We start from the raw sequence: 18,494 nt of genomic DNA, 5'->3' as shown, positions 1-18,494 counted from the left end.
TGAGGAGGGACTCGTCAACAGTTTATTCCAGACTATAGCCTTGCTTTAGCATTACCTTTGAACCCTTTCATGCATGTCATCACATAAGTCTTTCAACTTAATAACCAAAGCCTTAGAGGAGTCATTGGTGTCTGGTTTGACAGCAAGCCAAGCCCATAATAACAGTGGTCCAGCCCAGCTATGGTCAGGGTGAGCTAGGTGGCTTCACTCTGTTCCTCTTTTGTCTAGAGTTCAAACATAAACACTGAGATGGCTCTGGGGATTTTGATCCAAAGAAGCAATTTGGAAAGTCTTGTTCAGCAGTCCCTCAAGGGGATATGAGATTTTCTGTCTTTTTTTTTTTTTCCCAGATACCCCTCATCTGAGGAAGCCTGTCCACCTTCCGTTCTCTCTTGATAAGTGCTTCCATTCAGACTGAAAAAGCTTTTGAGCAAGACATTTCTGACCTCTGAGGCAAAATAATAATAAAAAAAAACGTATTGTAATTACTTGCTGTGGGATGGATATAAGGACTTTTTTCCTCTATGGATACAGACACAATTTAATTGGATATTTAGGCTCTACCACAGAGCTGTTGGGAAGTGGGAGACCCCATATGTTCTTACAAACATATTTTAAAGTTTGCAGTGTAATATTGTAACATGATAGCTAAAGAAGTTTCCTGGTTTACATTTAGCTTTACTGGTCAGATTCTGAATATGTAGTAATTTATTGAGTTTTAATAAAATATACATTAGATATGTCTTGAAAGGCAAAGTATACATTCCAACTACAGAAGCAGAGAAGACACCAGAAAGCAGAGCTCATCTCTCAGAGTGGAAGCAAACATAAATTGAACTTTTTTGTATATATATATATATATATATATATATATATATATATATATATATATATATATATATATATATATATATATATATATATAATCTCAACACAAAGGTATGGCATTTCTAATCAGATCCCTCAGTCTAACAAGCTTACAAAGAATCAGTGTTTTGAGGTCAAAACACTACATTTTTCAGACTACTGACACACAGACCTTGACATGAAACAAGAATACCACCTTTCAGAGTTGAATGGATGATCTTTCTGTGAAAACTGTCAAACCATGCAGGGCCACGTAAATCTTGGCCTTTTGTCTTCACAGACACATCTGCATCTTGCTTTTGCTAAATTGAGTGGGATTTTAGCATTTTATACGGTGTTAAGTCATCAACACTATTGTCAGGTGTCTTGGCCGGAGACTCAATAGAAACATGAACACTTCCCCATTATTTCTGCTTGCTTCATGCAAGAACAGTTTTACCCTGGTGCCTCAGTTAACCTGATCCATAAAACATGAACTAAATATCTGCTTTGAGTACATGTATGGGGTATGAGTTTACAAGGAGGAAGGGACAGGAGGTTTCTCTTTTTCTTCAGACACCTGAAACTTTAATAAGGAATGAGTTGAAACATGAAGGCATTAGAGAAACGTGGCTCATTAATGGCTGACTTTGCTATGTTTGGTCTTCCTTACTATGTTTACCTGCCACTGGCAAATGAGAGATGGCAGTTCAGTCTGAACCCAGTAGCTGGGTCCCGCTGAATTATGTGTCAGTGTTCTCAATAAAGCCTGACAGGACGAAACCAGGCCGACAACGGGAGTCATCAAAGTCACAGTAAATTGCTCTCACTGGGGAACCTGCCGCACGGATGAAACAGCCTAAAAGCCCATCAGTTCAGAGGGGGGAAAGTCAAAGGGCAAATAATGTCAAGTTGGAAAGCTACAAGTTGGAAAAAAGTGAATTATTCATAGACCTGTCGCACCATACATAATTTGTACATACTGCAGACAGCACTCTTGCCCAGGTTTCACAGTCGTAAAAGGTGCATCCAGGTCTGCCTGACTTTGCCAGCTGTCCGTTGTAGCTCATCATGCTCCCCTTGGAGGCTGGCTGAGACACTACCTGTCCAAGTGTGGCTGTCGATGTCCCAGATGCCAGGAGGTAGTCCTAGCACATATGCGCTATGGCAAAGATGCTTGGGGGGCTTCTAACATCTCCCTCTTTGTGCAAATGAAAGGTGTGAGATGGCACAGTATAAATGGGAAATTAGCACATCATAGTACAGAGTGTGTTATATTTATATAGGGTCATCGCTTAGAAAATCCAGGCAGATAGAGTTGATGGGTGAGAATGATAAGCAGCTATCAGCAAGATTCATATATGGTCCCAACTTCTGACACTGAGGGCAACACAAGATGCTTTTTGGTTGGAAAATATGGTCACAACAATTATAATTATCGGGCCATAATGGTACTTATTTCAACACGAAGGAAAACCCAGCTAACTTCAGATCAGCAGCAGACTGCAGTAATGTTGGCTATACAGCAGAAACCCAAAATGTTAGATGTAAAACTGGCATGGTAAAGTTGACAAACTACCAGAGGGGATGCGCTTCTGACTCACTGCACAGATTGCCACATTAAGCACATTATAGGTTGGCAACAATCTTACCAACAAATTAAAGATATGAACGTGCGAATGTTGTACTATATTGGCTCATGTTTACAGCCTAGTTTCCATAACAAACAAAAGGACAAATATTTCTTTTGCTGCTTGGTCTGGATTACTGGGTTTCATGTTTTAAGTGCATGTGGCAAAGGCAGCCTTCAGTTTGAAATGTATTAATCCCCTTAGTAGGCAAAAGTTTGCAAATATTATGTGGATGCAATAAAGTAGTACAAAAGGTTTGAGGATATCCCTCTTCTAGAATATTTTAGTGTATAAATTTTTTAAAAAATGTTTCCAGAAAGGTTTTTGTGGCAGTACTACTAATCTTTACACTTAAATTGTCAAGAGTGTTCAGTAAGTTATGAAAAAGATATGGACATCAACACAAATAGACAAATGAATAGACACACACACACACACACACACACACACACACACCTTCAGAATCTGCTGACTGCCGAGGACAACATAGGAATACATTTTATATAATTAGAGCTGTATCCCAGAGCTGTATCGCTGGCCCAAGTCTTGCAGGTCTGGGAACACATGAGAATACCCATGGCAGCTGCACCAGAATACTGAACTGATCATGCTCCTGAATTATTTAGCTATTACCAGCAAACAGCTGAAAGCAATGCAGTACTTAGTGCTTATAAACACTGGACTATTAAAACAAGGAGGATCAGACTGCACTCAAAATGACTAAGCAAAAGGCCATGAAAGAGGAAATTTGGCTAAAGAAACTCAAAGCACTGCTTAAGATGGCCAATATTTTTAAAGACAGCTATAGAGATTATGACCACATCGAATCCCCAAAACACATACACACACGTGTGTGCGCATACACACAGGACTGATAGCAGGTACTGACTCCCTCCCTCCAAGCCTCCATCCTCCCACCCACTCATGCACCCACCCACACAACACATCTTCTTAACATTCTAGAGCCGAGAATCAGACGCAGTTATTAATTGCCATTTAGTAGAACACCCTTGCATTTCACCTTCTTCACAGGATTATTCTACTGACATATTGTATCTGGCCATTCCCTAACCTTCTCTAAGGAGGTTATTAATCTTAGATGGATGAGGCCTTGTCCATGGTTGAATCATGTTAATCTGTGGAAGAACAATTAACAGCCTGTGAAACATCAAGGGCCGTCAAGCGCCGGCACAATGGGAAATGCGAGATGATGTGCAAATACAGAGCAACTACTAACTTGCATCCCCTTGCTTGCTGTGGATGATGCAATTACTTCATATTTACATGTGAAAAAGCACAAGGCTATAAGAGGGTTTTTCTAAGAACCTATTTGGATCTGTTGCAGCAAAAGTTCACAATCACTTCAGATTGTCCTCTACTGCTTACTCAAACATCACTTTAGACAGGAGAAGAACCTTTATCTTAGTGGTTCTGGGATACATGAGAAAAATGTAGCTTGTTTATCAGTGTAACCAGTCTCAGGGCAGGGTTTATAAGTAATGTGGACAAATTTGATCCTTTTCTGTGTTTTTTGAGAAGGGTCTGTTCCATACTGCCCCAATGTCTTTCTGTATATAACTTTCAATTTCGTTCATGCTTAAAAAAAGACCTCTAGGAAATAGCTACTGAACTGACATATTTGCACCCACCCACCAACACATGCTTTCACCATCTTACAAACATGCACACACACACACACACACACACACACACACACACACACACACACACACACACACACACACACACACACACGCGCGTGTGCTCATATCTTAGGAATGTCTGCTGTGGTTGGTGATCTAATGTCTGGTCACACTGTACAGTCAAACATGTTTTGATAATCAGTCTCTGCTCAGTTAGAACAGCATAATGGTAACAATATTAAGAAATAGCCATTGCTTGTGCAAACAAAGATCAAAATAATAGGGTATTCAGGAATAAATATAACATCAAAGAAATGTATTAGAGGATTTGACTACACACTGAGATACTGCATAAGACAACACATTCAGGGACAGCCGATGAACCTCAAAGCTTTAATAAATTTTGGTACAGTGTAACGACAAGCTCAATGAATGAGATTCAGTCCTATGTTTGCATAAGGGGGCAAAAAACAAGAACAAATTCACTTCAACAGCACAGAGAGTGTTTGGAGGAGCTGAAGCAGAGTGGTCATAATGCTAACAAAGGAAAACTTAAAATAATAATAAAAAAAAAACAAATTTAAAAGAAATTCATGGAAGCATGGAACCTTGACAAAATGAAAATGAAAAGTGATGAACTGAGAGTCAAAACTGCATGTAGTATGTGATCGCCTCTCCTGGCTGGAGCTAGCTAGTATTTTGTACAGTTTCATTCAGGCACACATCATTTTGCCTGTTGGACACACACACACACACACACACACACACACACACACACACACACACACACACTTACATGCAGCCACTCAGTGAAAAACCCAGCGGGTGTGACACTCCTCCCGCCTCTGTCACGGTCTATGGGACATACCTGGCGGAGACGCGGGGATAAATCATGCTGGAACACGCCTCCCGGAGTCCAATTTGTTCACCTAATTAGGCACGAACAGGTGGGAGGTTGTGGGAAATGCCAGGGTGGTGAAATCCCCTCAGCCAGTCCGTGGGCCGGGCCTCGCCACCAGCCCGCAGCAGTGAGCGAAGACAAAGGGGTCGTCTTGATTTTTGCCATCCCGGCAGAGTCGCATTTCTCTCCGTGTGTGCTTATGTAAGCATGAGCATAAGACAGGGTTTGTCCGGAGGAGTGAAGCATGAGTTCCATGAACTAGGACTCATCATGGAGTCAAAACCTTACACATGCGGTGGTACGCCGAACTGAAATCCTGTGTGTTCAAGTGTACTCTGATTTAGGGGAATGCATTTCATATAGGCTTAACCACTACATGGCTCTAAACTGAACACGTGCTGGTTGAGCACTTGGTGGAAATAGAGTGCTTCAATCTCCAAATCATATTTTGCCGCCAACTTCCCCCTGCATATGCTACAAGTCATAAGCATAAAAGCCTTGACACTCTTTCACTATGTTCCACATGAAACACGTCCACAGAATACACTGGAGTGCTTGAGATTAACGAATGTGTAACCTAGCCCACCATTTTACTGAGCATGAGTCAGCAGAGATAGTTTAGGTCAGGATTCACCTGAGCATGAGTCAGCAGAGATATCTTAGGTCAGGATTTACCTGCAAGGCTTCCACTGAGGAGTTATGTGTTTATCCTCAGTCAAAACAAAACTGCCAAACATATGATTTATGGAAAATAAGAACCCAATAGCTCAAATGGTTCATGGTAAACAAAAACACAATAGCTCAAATGGTTTATGGTAAACAAAAACACAATAGCTCACATTGTTTGTGGTAAACAAAAACACAATAGCTCAATAGTTTATATAAAACACTTTCCTTGAGTCAACTGCTATAATTCAGTGATTTAAAAATGATATTTACTGATTTAAGATTAAATGAAAATATAGTATGCTAATAAATCAGGTAAGAACTTAAATAATTTTTCCAATAAGTACTCAAACATAATAGTTCTATAATATTAATACCACTTATTTATTTCATTAGTTAAAATAAAGATCCAAAGAGAATAATCTTGGGCAGGAAATTTAGACCATTGAATATTTGCACATCTGTTACATTGAACTGCAAGATTAGTATTACACTTCACTCTTATACTTTGCACATTTTGCAACTTTTTGCAAAAGTTCACACCACTTTATGATTTTCCCCAAAATTTCAAAACTTTCTGTTGCCTGCTCTCTCTTTATATCTGACGATGAACCTATTAAATTCTAAAGAAAAAAAAAGTGCCTTTAGCCCTTCAAAAGAGGATTATGCATGGTGTACATAGTAAATAGTGCTAGCGTCAGCGTGCACACTCTTCCCAGTACCCAACATTCCTTTATTTATGATGAAATCATGCAAGAGGTTGTAACTGCTGTACCATTCATGAGCTCTATACAAACCCTCCAGGGTTATGAAGACAAAAGACTCCTAACAACTTCCTCACTTCCCTCTGTTTCCAGCACCAGTTCCCCTCAGAGCTCTGTGCTCTCCTTGAGCAAATTGCTCGGCTGTAATGTTCAACATCTGGATGCAGCTTAATGCTGCTCAAGTCGCCAGAGGTTAAACTCATGGCCTGCACGAATTGAGCTGTTTGTGTAACATTTGTTTTGGGTTTAATTATTTGAAGGGAGGTCAAGTTGTCATAAAAAGGATTTGGTGTATCTGGGATTTCTATGGTGAAAAGAAACCTTATTTTAAAGCACTGACTACTGAATATAGCCAACCAATCTATCATGTGAGAAAAATGCTTCCTGGTTGCACCAGTGCTAAACACTGAAAGGTCATATTGGATGCTGACTGCAACACCATGAAGATGATATATTATTTATGAACATGTAAGCTAAGCAAAGGTCGAGAGTTGAGTCAAGATATACAGAATTTGCATCCTGTCTCTCAACATGCTGCATTTGATGCCAGTATATTGCAGGCCATTGTTTGTTCTGAGTAAATTGGTCAGAGACATAGCCAAGTGATGACAATAACAACCTGTCTGGCAGACCATGAAAGATCACAGCAATGGATAAGTGAAGAATAGCCTTCAGTCATAGGGAGCTACTGTCAAAGGCTATCACAAGGAGCAAACAGCAGCACGACCTCCAAACACATACTGTAGACCTATAGCTAAAAAGGCCCAGGGTTTACAACAAGATCCAAACCACTGGTTCAGCTCAAGAGTAGAAAGGCCAGGTTGCAGATTGCTAACAAATACATAAACAGTCCTGTAGGGGTCTGTAATAAAGTCATATGGCCACACCTTTATCTGAAGCATACAGAAGCATCCTAACTGCTCAAATCCAAGCAGAAGACCCAGCATCAGGACATTGACCTGAAACATGCTACCAAATTCTATGCCAGCTTTTCACCATTCTTACATTCCAGGTTTCCAAAGTTGTCATCTTTTGCCTTTAAGGACAGCTTTGTGTCCTTTTGGCATTCTCTCATAAGATGTTTCTTCAAGTCTTGAATAAATCTCAACATATGCTGAGCACTTGTTGGCTGACAGACTGAAGTCCCTGGATGCGGAATATATACATACATTTGCATCAGTTTTACTGTTTATATTCACCTTAGAAACAAAGTTTAAGTTTGTATCAAAATGCCTATAAGATTATGTGAAACATATATCAAATCTGGAGTGTCCAAAGGTTTGATTGGTACTGTATGTGTAATTCACTCCAAATTAAACCTGGCACTCTGAGATATAGTTAATCCCTCAAAAATAAATAAATAAATGATAGATAAATGATTACAAACACATACTTAACATGTATTAAGTATACAGTCCAAAACAAGCAAACAAATACAATCATACAAATATACATACACTGTTAGTCATTGCAGGTGAAATATATCCAGCTGGAACAAATTGTTTGTGAAAAAACCTTTTGTGCACTTTCTAATAAGTCTAACCAAGACTTTCCTCAACTGCAGTGCAGTAAGAGCTCCTCTGCCATGGTCCTTGCTGGTGCCATTGCCTGATTTTAAGTATTGATCTGCAAAGTGACTGCTATCTTGGTATTATCCCAATCGATGACTGCAGATGAATGGAAATATAACCTAGGTTTATTTGCTGTGTGATCGTTATTATATCGAGCGGGAAAGGGCGTTTTTCGCCGCAGCTGTGCAGCAATGTGATGTCACTGGAGGCTTGCTGCCCCTCCAATCACACATGAAGGTGTCAGCAAATAGACAGGGAATGTGGCAAGCCCATAGGTAGGAGTGAGTGGGTGGGTGGAGAATGTCACCCAGGCTCTGGAGGCTTGTGGAACGGCATTGGAAGTTTTGCACAGAGAGCTCCTCCAGCTTGTGAAGAACTCCTTATTCATCTTCTGACATTTCTGGGTTAGCTCTCAAAGCATCTTGAGTTTGGCACACACGGCACCCCATAATGAGCACACCCACATTCATGCACCTATCATGCAGAGCTACAAACACACACACACACACACACACACACACACACACACACACACACACCTACAGTAGATGTGCAGACTCAATTTTATACTCACACATAAAGGCCATTATGCTGTGTGTACACAAAATACAGTATAGGCATGCAAGTGCACATGCATAACACCATCTAATTCATGTGTTATGCTCAAATTAACAGAGTGTTTGCAGAGCACAGTGAGCATTGTCGAAACAGAGAGCAGGCCGAGGCAGGGAGAGATGAATCCTGGGATATTGTCCATGCCTAATGCACTTAGCACACATAACTTCCCGCTGGGAGCTCCAGCTGCCAGAGACCCGGGGGGAGGACAGAGTTCTGCGCAAATCCACCTGACGCTGAGCTGAGAGCCTGGAATTTTCTCTCTTTGTTCATGCAAACCACACATGTACACATCCGTGCACGTAGGACTAGGAACCGTGCAAGAGAAAAAGTGTGAACAAAAATCATGAAATTCACGCCTGCCATTTTAAGGATGAAGGATGAAGCCCTGTCACTTTACTGAATGAATGACATTCAATATTTTTAACAAATTTTTAATCTGGAATAAACACAGGGTCAAGATTTCATAATAAGAAAAAAAAATCTTCATCCAGACAGGAGATACAGGCTGTTCCGAGATTCCAAGTCCTCCTTCTCCACAAGTGAGACAGGGGTTATGCCTACATGATCAAATATTCAGTGATGGCGCAGCTGAATACAGCACAGAGCCAACTGCGCCCAGGGGTGGGAGAGCACGCCAGCCCTCAAACATCAATAAGTGCTGAGTCGAGTCCGGAGTTTCTGAACAGCTCCGGAGCTGCTGTCGACCTCCGGCACAATATCTAGCCATCCCAAACGAGCAGCCAAGTCCTGAATTGCAATCAGAACCAGAACCCTGCGGGACATGGAGAAGCTTAGAACCTCCTGATCGTATCGTTGGCAAAAAGGGAATGTACCGTTACAAAGTAAAAGCAACTCTTCAAACAGAAGAAGAGATCTTTATGCTTGTTGACACAGTAGATGTGCTAGGTTCCACTGCACGTCCAATTTGTGAGAGACTGTACAGATGTTTACTGGCAGATCCACTTCAAAGTGCGTATAGTTACCAAAAAGATTCCTAACCCAATGCCTCCTTCTGCAGTTCTCGTGATGATGAACTCTAATTACAAAACCACAAGAAAACACTGGAGAGAGCAGACGTAGCGGAGAGCAGACAGTTGCTACAGCAGTTTCCTCAGAGTTGACACTGAACTGCTAGGAGTTCACAAAGCTCTTTGAAGTTTACTTTCCAATTAGCTTATTAATGAGACACCTCACCTGGAGAAAAAAAAAAAAGGCTGAAACACATGCGATGACTTGGTGATAAATATGCAAGCTTCTTTCAGGAACACTCTTTTCTGCCATTTCTATACTTTTTAAGGACTTGAGAGTTTTACACTGTCTGGGCTCAGGTTCCTAAAATATTTGTTAAGTGTTGAGGTCAGCCCTAAAGCCTGGAGCGAATCTTCAGCATTGTCGGCCCTCATTAGTCACTGCTGATCATGTTAACATGTCCTTTGTGTCATGATTATTTTTGGGGAACCGGGACATGTACTCTAAAATATTCTTTGTGAGAAGCTGAACAAAATGTGAACCTATCACAATAGACCTGTGTATTTAAGAGTAAAGATAACTTTCACCAGAAGCAGTCAGAAATAGAGGAGGAAAATTCTTATGGAGGAATAAATCCAATCCAACTTTGGCACAACAGAATACTGTCTCCTCGTGTCAACTGCAGGAACCATTAATCTCCTTACAAAGCTTGTATTACTTTAACCCCACAAAGATGAATGTCTTACACAATAAAATGCACTGACTCTACAGAGACCTTGAATAATCTTTTGGATTTGCTACCTTCCCAAATGAAGAACACTATATCAAGCATAAAAAGTAACCACAACAATCACACAATAAAATAAAGTCTGGACAACTGGATAACATGTAATTTTATTTGTATAGCGCTATCATCTTTTCAGTCATCTTGATTTAGTAACATACAGTATGTTATATTGCATATACAGCATATTCAATAAAAGCCCTGTTTTGCAGTCTAACCTAAGTTTGCTCATTTGAAGGAGTTATTTACCTAATTACTCATTAAAGTATTTTGACAAATAAGCCTTCCATGAACCTTCTGCACAAAGCCTACCGGTTTAGGCACAAAGCCTACACTATAACCACATGGAGCTTGTACATGGGCACACATGGCTAATTTTTCTAAATCTGACAAACATGATTGAGGCCTATTGCAAGCCTCTCATTCCAAAGATGACATGAATGGGGCTGTACAATAAGCCAAGAGAACACACTGCACTAGATACACAAAGGAGCGATTAGGAACTGGATATGAAATGCTTGGATGTCATCTTTTTAAACAGAGGCTGTTAGATTGTTCCAGAATAAAACTCACTCCCTCATAGAGTCATGCTGTGCCTCATAATACATGGTACATGAGTGCCGCCGATTATTTCTAATGTTTAATACCTAAGCTATGTCGCACGACATCATATAATTTATCAAATACCATGTGTACTGTACTTGGAATTTGCTTTCTAAAGACACACCATGTCATCAAGTCTCACATTCAGCTGAGAGAAGCTCCCTCAGAAAAACAGAGAGTGAAGCACTGTGGTCAACATGGTCAAGTGTCACTGTTTTCCCAGAAGACTTTGTGGAGTAAGACATTCTGAGATATATAGTGCCAGCTATAAAATCCCTTTACAGTAAGCCATCACATAGTCAAAGTATGAATCTGTCAGATGTAGAAAGGTCTGAAAAAAAGGTTAGCCTGGCCAATTTAATTCATCTCATTAAACTCTCTATTATTAAGGAAACTTTATATATCTCTGTGGCATTTGCCGACGCCTCCATACCCTGCTCAGCAAAATGCACTCAGTATCCTTCAACACAAGCTTCTTTGTTACTGTCATAAAATTCAGGCAACCTATAATTTTGAACTTTGGAGAATATGCTGGGCATGGCAATGCAGTCAAGCCCACTGCAACCTGGTCTGTCAAAACACTTGAAAAATGAACCCCTTTCTTAACATTAATACAATTACAAAACAATCAAAGACCAGCCACGGACTACTCTGGTTACATGCCTGCAAACAGAGGGAAAAAAGAGTGGGAATGAGTGATCCAATGACATTCAAGCACAAGAGGAGGCGGGCTTTATGAAAGATTTGATGGCGGCTCCTGCTCACGCTTCAACTTCCATAGGCGTGTGCCAATGAGAGGCTCTGCAAGCCAGCCAGAGGATGACCTCTGTGCTCTCATTAAGGTAGAGGTCATTACCAGTATGGGGGAAGAGCAGAGGGGTGGAGAGGCATAATTACTGACCACTTTCCATCACCAAGCAGGACTGTCCATTTAGAATAACTGTTATTTCCTCATGCAACAAAGATATTTAGCAATGAAGATAAAAATACTGTTTTTGATTTTCTACCCCACTCTCTATGTTGTGGTGAAATGAATAATGTGCTGCAATGAATGGTTTTTTATGCTGACGAATCCATTAAGCCACTATAATCTTAAAGATGGTTCCATCTATATGCCTAAACTCAAGTTTATTTCTAAGACAAACATAAATCCTGATGTTGATGCCTATATATCAAATCATTTCCAAAATGAAAATCTTACAATAAAAGAAATACTTTTTTAAAATACCCAAACAAGTAGTTTTCAGCTTTAGTGCCTCAGACAACAAGTGTCAAAAAAAAAGCCTCACAGGTGGGAACCTCATGAAGCTGGCTAAGATAACGTGGCTGAGATAGTGTGTAATGCTTTCATCAGGCCAAAGGCTTGCTTTGAGCAATATAATATAGTTTACAATATTTCTAGGCATCCTATATGTGTAATTTCAAATATTTGCCTTCCCGATTACTTAAAAGTAATTTTAAAAAATCAATAAAAAATAAAGCTGCATCCAAGCTTTTAACTGGTACTGGTTATCACAGCCATCATAGACAGGAAATCCCTAACCCAAATTATCATATTTGTACAGACCTATTTTAGAGTGGATATAGTTCAGTACCCACTGGAAACCTGAGGGAGGTACATTACAGCACAGCAGCCTCTGCTGGAGTTACACAACACCCTTACATCAACACAACTACCAAGCAAACAAGGACTAATTGTTCACGCCAAAGCTTTTCCCCACACTGCTGAACATCTCAAAAGAGAACAGTATTTATGTTTAGCTTCAAGGCCACTCAGAATTAAAGGTCTGTGCACATTAACATTTCAAAACTCAGTTTGACTGCACCATGCATTTGCCAAATGCTGGCTAATGAATCGTGCATGGGGTGTTAACAACACACAATTGACTCCCATCCCATAATAAGCCTCATGCTCCCAATTGCCACAGAACTGCTTATAAATGTCACACCGCAGAATCAGGAAGGACAGCGAGGGAAGCCTCTTTAATGAAGTGGCAGCATGACACCGGCAGCAAGGTTAAAGTACGGCAGGATTAAGACCTCAAGTGTTCGAGTTTAAGGGCACAAAGTCCATCTGACCAGTGCAAATTGGTCTCGCACTCTCCACAGGTCCTCTGAACTGCAGTGGCCTGCATTCTTATGGGGGGAATGTGGTAATGCAAACATCTCACAGTGCTATAATATCTTTTAATAGTGCTAAATAGACCCCATTACTGTATTACTGACTATCTCAAATTGCTTTTAATGCATATCAAAAAGGAAGGACATTTTAACAGTGTTTGAACTCAAATACTATTTGGGTATATTAAAGTTATAGGGGTGTATTTTTTCAAAGGAGAAAGAAACACGAGATTGAATTTGTTGAAGTTTCACAAGGTATCAAAACGAATGTTCCACCAGGACCTTACTGACCCACTGAGTGGAAGAGAAATGCAGTTCAGCACATCGGATTTAACCTGCCAAGATCCTGTCAGCACCAAGTTCAATCTAATATCCTTGATACGGTAACACTATCTATATAGTTTGGACTCAAAAAGATGCAGCAAGCCTTAACATCCAAACAGTCCCCATTACCACCCAGAAATAGATTTCTCTGAACAAAGCATCTCATCATCATGTAGTGTTATTTCACGGTCTGTCTGAAGCATCTGGCAAGCAAACACAATGCCATTGAATCAGGCACAGGCAGCAAACTGAGCTCTTGATATATTGCATAATGGAACAATGCAGTGAGTCCTACCTGCAGACAAATGTTTAAGAGGGGATCTATTTGTTATATGCCAGCAGCTTCTGACATCCTGAATAGGTTATTTGTTCGCACTTCCTAACAGTTGCTATGGTGTGGGCATCAATAAGTGGCAGGCGGTGGAGAGACTTCCACTGCAAGAGGGGGGATGTTTGACTACGCCAGCTTCAATGCTTATATTCAGCGCAGACCCACTCAAGATAGACATCAGATCAGGAAAATGATTAACGCTTATGTGCTAAGGTGAGTTCAAACTGACAACATCCATTTGCAATGAAGCCAGTCTTTTGGCAGAGAAGAAAATTGCAGATGGTTTTTTTTGTTGTTTGTTTTGTTTTTTTGTTTTTTTTGGGGGGGGGGGGGGGTGCTCCGGAGAGTATGTAATCCGATTCACGAGGCCATGCCAGTCTGTACATCTGCCAAACGCCACCTTGAAGCATGTCAAATCGCACAACTTCGGCATGTTCCGCACAGCCCTATTTGAGGCTTCCCTCTAGCTCTGCCAGCCCTAGGACGGGGCACCTGCAAGAGCCGTCAAGATGTGGGGAAAGCTTGGGGGCTGAATGCCATTGCAACTGGAACACCCACCGCTGCCAGACTGAGGAAGGTGGGCACATTTTAGAAACAAAGATGTGTCAGCCTCTCAAGGCTGGGGAATTCGTGAGCAGGAAGCCAGGCGGAAGTCCCTTACTCAGCTCCCTCCTACGCCCCATAGCCTGAGCGTTCTTGTTGCCTGAGAGAGGCACCGCAGAACAACTGTGGCTGCAAATGTGCACTACTGTGCAAAGAAGTATGAGGAAATATGAAGGAACTGCACGACATCGCAATGGTGACACAATAGTCATTGAAATGGCAAGAGCAGGTTTCGTTCATGTCCCTGTTGCCCCACAGGGACTTTTGCACAAGGTAATATTGGGATAAAAAGACAAATACAGACTAGCATGATGTTAATGACTTTATATGGATTAAATGTAATGCATGTGTTGCTCAAAACAATTGCTAATTAAGAAAATTACTTTTTCATTACTTCTGAAAATTACTTCAGGACATTCCTGTTACATAATAAGCATGTACAATTGTTGCTCAGTTGGTTGTTTAATGGGTTGTTCAATTTGCTATTTGCAAAAACACAGATACCGATTTTTAGTAGTATGGCATAACATAGCCTAAGATAAAATGCTGATGTCAGACTCAGGGTCGGCTGGCTTCAGGTCATCTAAGAACTCAGTTGTTAGTGGTTGATGAGCGATATTTCAAAGGGGTATCCTTGGGGGAAAGAAAATTATAAACAAAGAAGAAATACTTTCTAGTATTTGAGTTAGTGATACATGTAGGTAAAGCAAGCCATACTGCAAATCGCACTGAGAAGACACACAGTGGAAGTCTATGTGTAACTCAGTGCCCCGGCTTCGTTTCGACCGAACGCACGTATGCCTTCGAATGGACGCATTTAAATGCAATGCCGCTTGCCTAGATCCTGTAACGCAAATCTTTGACAGAATTAATCCCCGATTAGACTGATTGAATTGCAGCCATCTCCTTGTGGATAAGCAAAGTTTTCCTATTCCGCGAAAATACCGATGTTCGAAACGTGATATATTTGGAGTCTCGCACAGGCTACGAGTAAAAATTCCAACCTTTCAATAACATTTAAAATCATCCCACGCATACTAATGACTAAACATTAACAGAAGCACGAAAAAATGATCATAAACTTAAAACATATCAAAGCTTTCTCGCAAAACTGTATCGTAGAACAAGGAGTGTGAAGTAATCATTTACCTAATTTTTTCTAAGGATAGATCACTAGGAAATATTTCGTCTTTCGTTGAACTTTCAGAAATGTCTCATACCTCACCGCTATTATCATCCATATCATTCATGTTTGTTAACTAAAACGACCAATCCCAGTTCAGTACTACTGCTTTGCGCCTCACCTTTCGCAAGATGCGGGACAGCAATGCTCACACAGAGGATGACGGAGGCGAGAAACGGTCCCATCCTCACAAAATATCAGGTATCAGCCCCAAGGTTACAAGTCAGATTTGGCAGCAACGGTGAAACTTCTGTCCTTCTCCTAGTTAAGAGCTGCGGTCAGTATTCAAGTATCTCCTTAGGCAGGTGCTGATTAAACCCTCTCTCCTAAAAGGTGAGAAGTGGCAGTCGGTTGAGATGAAACAAATGATCCTGTACAGAATACTTGCCGTTCTACCGCAGTGGTGCGCGGTGCGATAACGGAGATACTCCGCGCGGGACACGATCGCACGGTTCTCCGTGTGTACAAACACAGCGCGAGAGCGGAACAGCGACGCGCGCTGCAGACGGTCGCTACAGCACTCGGGCAGGGGCGCTGTCTTCCTGATAAAGACAAACCTCGCTCCTCCCCACACATGCAGGCGCCACCAATACAGAGAACACCGAAATCCTGTTGGGTGGGACCTTCAGAACGTTTCATAGGGCATCCTTTAGCCACGGGAAAAGCGCCCCTTTTCTCTAATGTAATGCAGGTACAGCGCGCTCGCTGTTCTAAGTCCTATTGCAGACATACAAAGAAGACGTTTACTTGAGATTTTCAAAAGCTGTATAGTCACCTCATTTTTTTTTCCAGATGAAGAAAACAATATATTCTTTAAAAAGCCTAATAATAATAAGCCTATGAATGCATTCATAGCCAAACGTATATTTACACCATAGCACAGCCACAGCCTGTTGCCAGTTTTTAAACGTTAGTCTTGTCATTTGTCAAAAAGGTCCTGTGTCGTGGGGCAGATTAGCCCATGGCTTGATGAAGGTTGCTATGAATAATTACCTAATATGCTACGGTGTAACCCATGGGGAACCGATGGTTTAAAAAGGAATTTAATTAATGTCAAACAAATGACTGATCTCTGAATGTTTAAGTATACCTTTACAGTTAGACACCATCACAAGCAAACTGGCAAAAGCTAGTGAATCTGAGCAGTCTTCTGGGATCAGCCAAAATAGTCCCTCTCTTGCTCTCTTTCTATATCTCTGTCTCGCTGTCTGTCTCTCTAAGGGGACATAACTGTCTTCTCTCTAATAGATGTGGAAAGTTTCCATACCTTTAGGGAAATCCACAGTCTTGGGTTTTTTTTTTTTTCTCTTTTTTTTTTTAACTGCAGCGCCATGACTTAAGATTCGAGATCCCTGCCACAAGTAACACGCGCTGTAAAACAAAGGATTTAGAGACATTTTTTTAAATTAGCTATACTGTTCCGCTATGAAGAAGCTCTCTGTCAACTAACAAAGTTCTCTCGCCTCCCCGATCATGCCGTTATAAAAAGCCTTCGACCCTCATCTCTGACCTGATTTCACTTTGTAACAAATCGCATGTAGGGCCTACCACTCACCTACCCGTTAGCCCTGGCTCCAATCTGTGGTCAGCTATATTGTTATACTTCTTTAGGACCCATTTAGCTTCAACTTTTATTTATAATCGAAAGCATCGGTACCGTCTGCCTCTGATGCAAACCGGAAGCTCTGCGCCCTGCGGCTCGCGCTTGCCGAAGTAAACAAACCGACCTGCAACTGCTGAGTTTGTGCCCCCAACGCTGCGGTTTGTCAAAAGCACCCGTGCTATTTTCATGCCTCAGAAAAAGGGAGCCCCTCTGCATCTGTGCTTTGCATGGGTGAATGCCTACATCTTTTTGTACAGCCTTGATGCTGGGATCTAGGCCGTGTAGCGTGTGTCGTTCATATTCCATATTCATATGACCGCATCATAAACTTACATGCCCTCTTTGAGGAAAGGTCAAATCACTTAGCAAAGGGCATCAAATGAAGACCACAGACAATATGGAGTTGCGAGCATAATGAGGCAAGTCTGCTATGGTATTTATTTTTAAAGCTCACCTTCTGGAAATACACACACAGTAGGTATACTCTCATATCTTAATGTTTTCAGTTTCGTAACCAACATACTACATACTAAATAGGAACATCAGTAGCCATATCTTCAAGAAAGTTCTGGTGCTAGTTTTCATGCTTTGCCATTTAGGCGCCAAGTCTTACTACCTACAGTTTTGTTTCTTGTTAGATAGTTTCTTGCATGCCCTTTGGTGGTGGGTAGAAGGGTGGATGGCTGCTCAGAAGTCATCTCTTATTTTATTTTCAGATTTTTCTGTCTTTTCTCTCCCTCTGTCTCCTTCATCTGCCTGTTTGTTGCTGAATCCTGGTAAAGGAAGCTCTCATCCATGTTCATTCTGAGAGCCCCTCTAACAGAGCCCAAGGCACATAAAAGAGCCAGGCAAGACTAAATTAGAGACACTGCATTAATTCACCGGAGAATATATATATATTTTCCCCCTTACCCAACAGCACTGGCACTAATTCTCTTCGCACCTCTACGATCCCTAAGCTCAGACACAGCCCCACGCCTCCATCCAGCCCCTTTCCATCTCATCCACCTTTTTAAAGCCTGCCCTCGAAACGGCACTGTGCTATCATTTGGCTTAATCGCCATTCCTTAGCTAATTCATCATAAGACCACAACGCTTGCGTCACCATTTCTGCTGCCTCATGGTCCTGGAACTTGTAGCATGCCTCTGCATCACCTGTCAAAAAAAAAAAAAAAAATACAACGACTTCAAGCATGTTTTGCTGGGGAAGATTTTCCTTAGTGTTGTGACTATTAGTGCTACAGCCCCATGCTATGCCACTGTGCTGCTCCTTCCATCTGTTCCACTGACACACGGAGCCAAAGGAAGGCCCTGATTTACGGGTTTGTGAGAG

General features: G+C 41.3%; 1 protein-coding gene and 1 long non-coding RNA gene across 4 annotated transcripts in view; one reads left to right on the top strand and one right to left on the bottom strand.

The window, feature by feature from the left end:
* The window catches only part of edil3a (EGF-like repeats and discoidin I-like domains 3a), a 112,302-nt gene extending 96,234 nt beyond the window's left edge, over nt 1-16,068 (bottom strand). For all 3 annotated transcript variants that reach the window (XM_027015065.2, XM_027015066.2, XM_027015067.2), the window contains exon 1: nt 15,680-16,068. In XM_027015065.2, the coding sequence (XP_026870866.1) occupies nt 15,680-15,743 (64 nt within the window). In that variant the 5' untranslated portion in view covers nt 15,744-16,068. The remainder of the gene's footprint in view (nt 1-15,679) is intronic.
* Nucleotides 14,554-18,494, top strand: part of LOC118241982 — a 52,665-nt gene continuing 48,724 nt past the window's right edge. The window contains exon 1 of the long non-coding RNA XR_004776474.1: nt 14,554-14,648. This is a non-coding gene — a long non-coding RNA (uncharacterized LOC118241982). The remainder of the gene's footprint in view (nt 14,649-18,494) is intronic.

Source organism: Electrophorus electricus, chromosome 9 (genome assembly GCF_013358815.1).
Source record: "Electrophorus electricus isolate fEleEle1 chromosome 9, fEleEle1.pri, whole genome shotgun sequence".
NCBI classification, from domain to species: domain Eukaryota; kingdom Metazoa; phylum Chordata; class Actinopteri; order Gymnotiformes; family Gymnotidae; genus Electrophorus; species Electrophorus electricus.
This window is presented reverse-complemented; position numbering and strand designations above follow the sequence as displayed.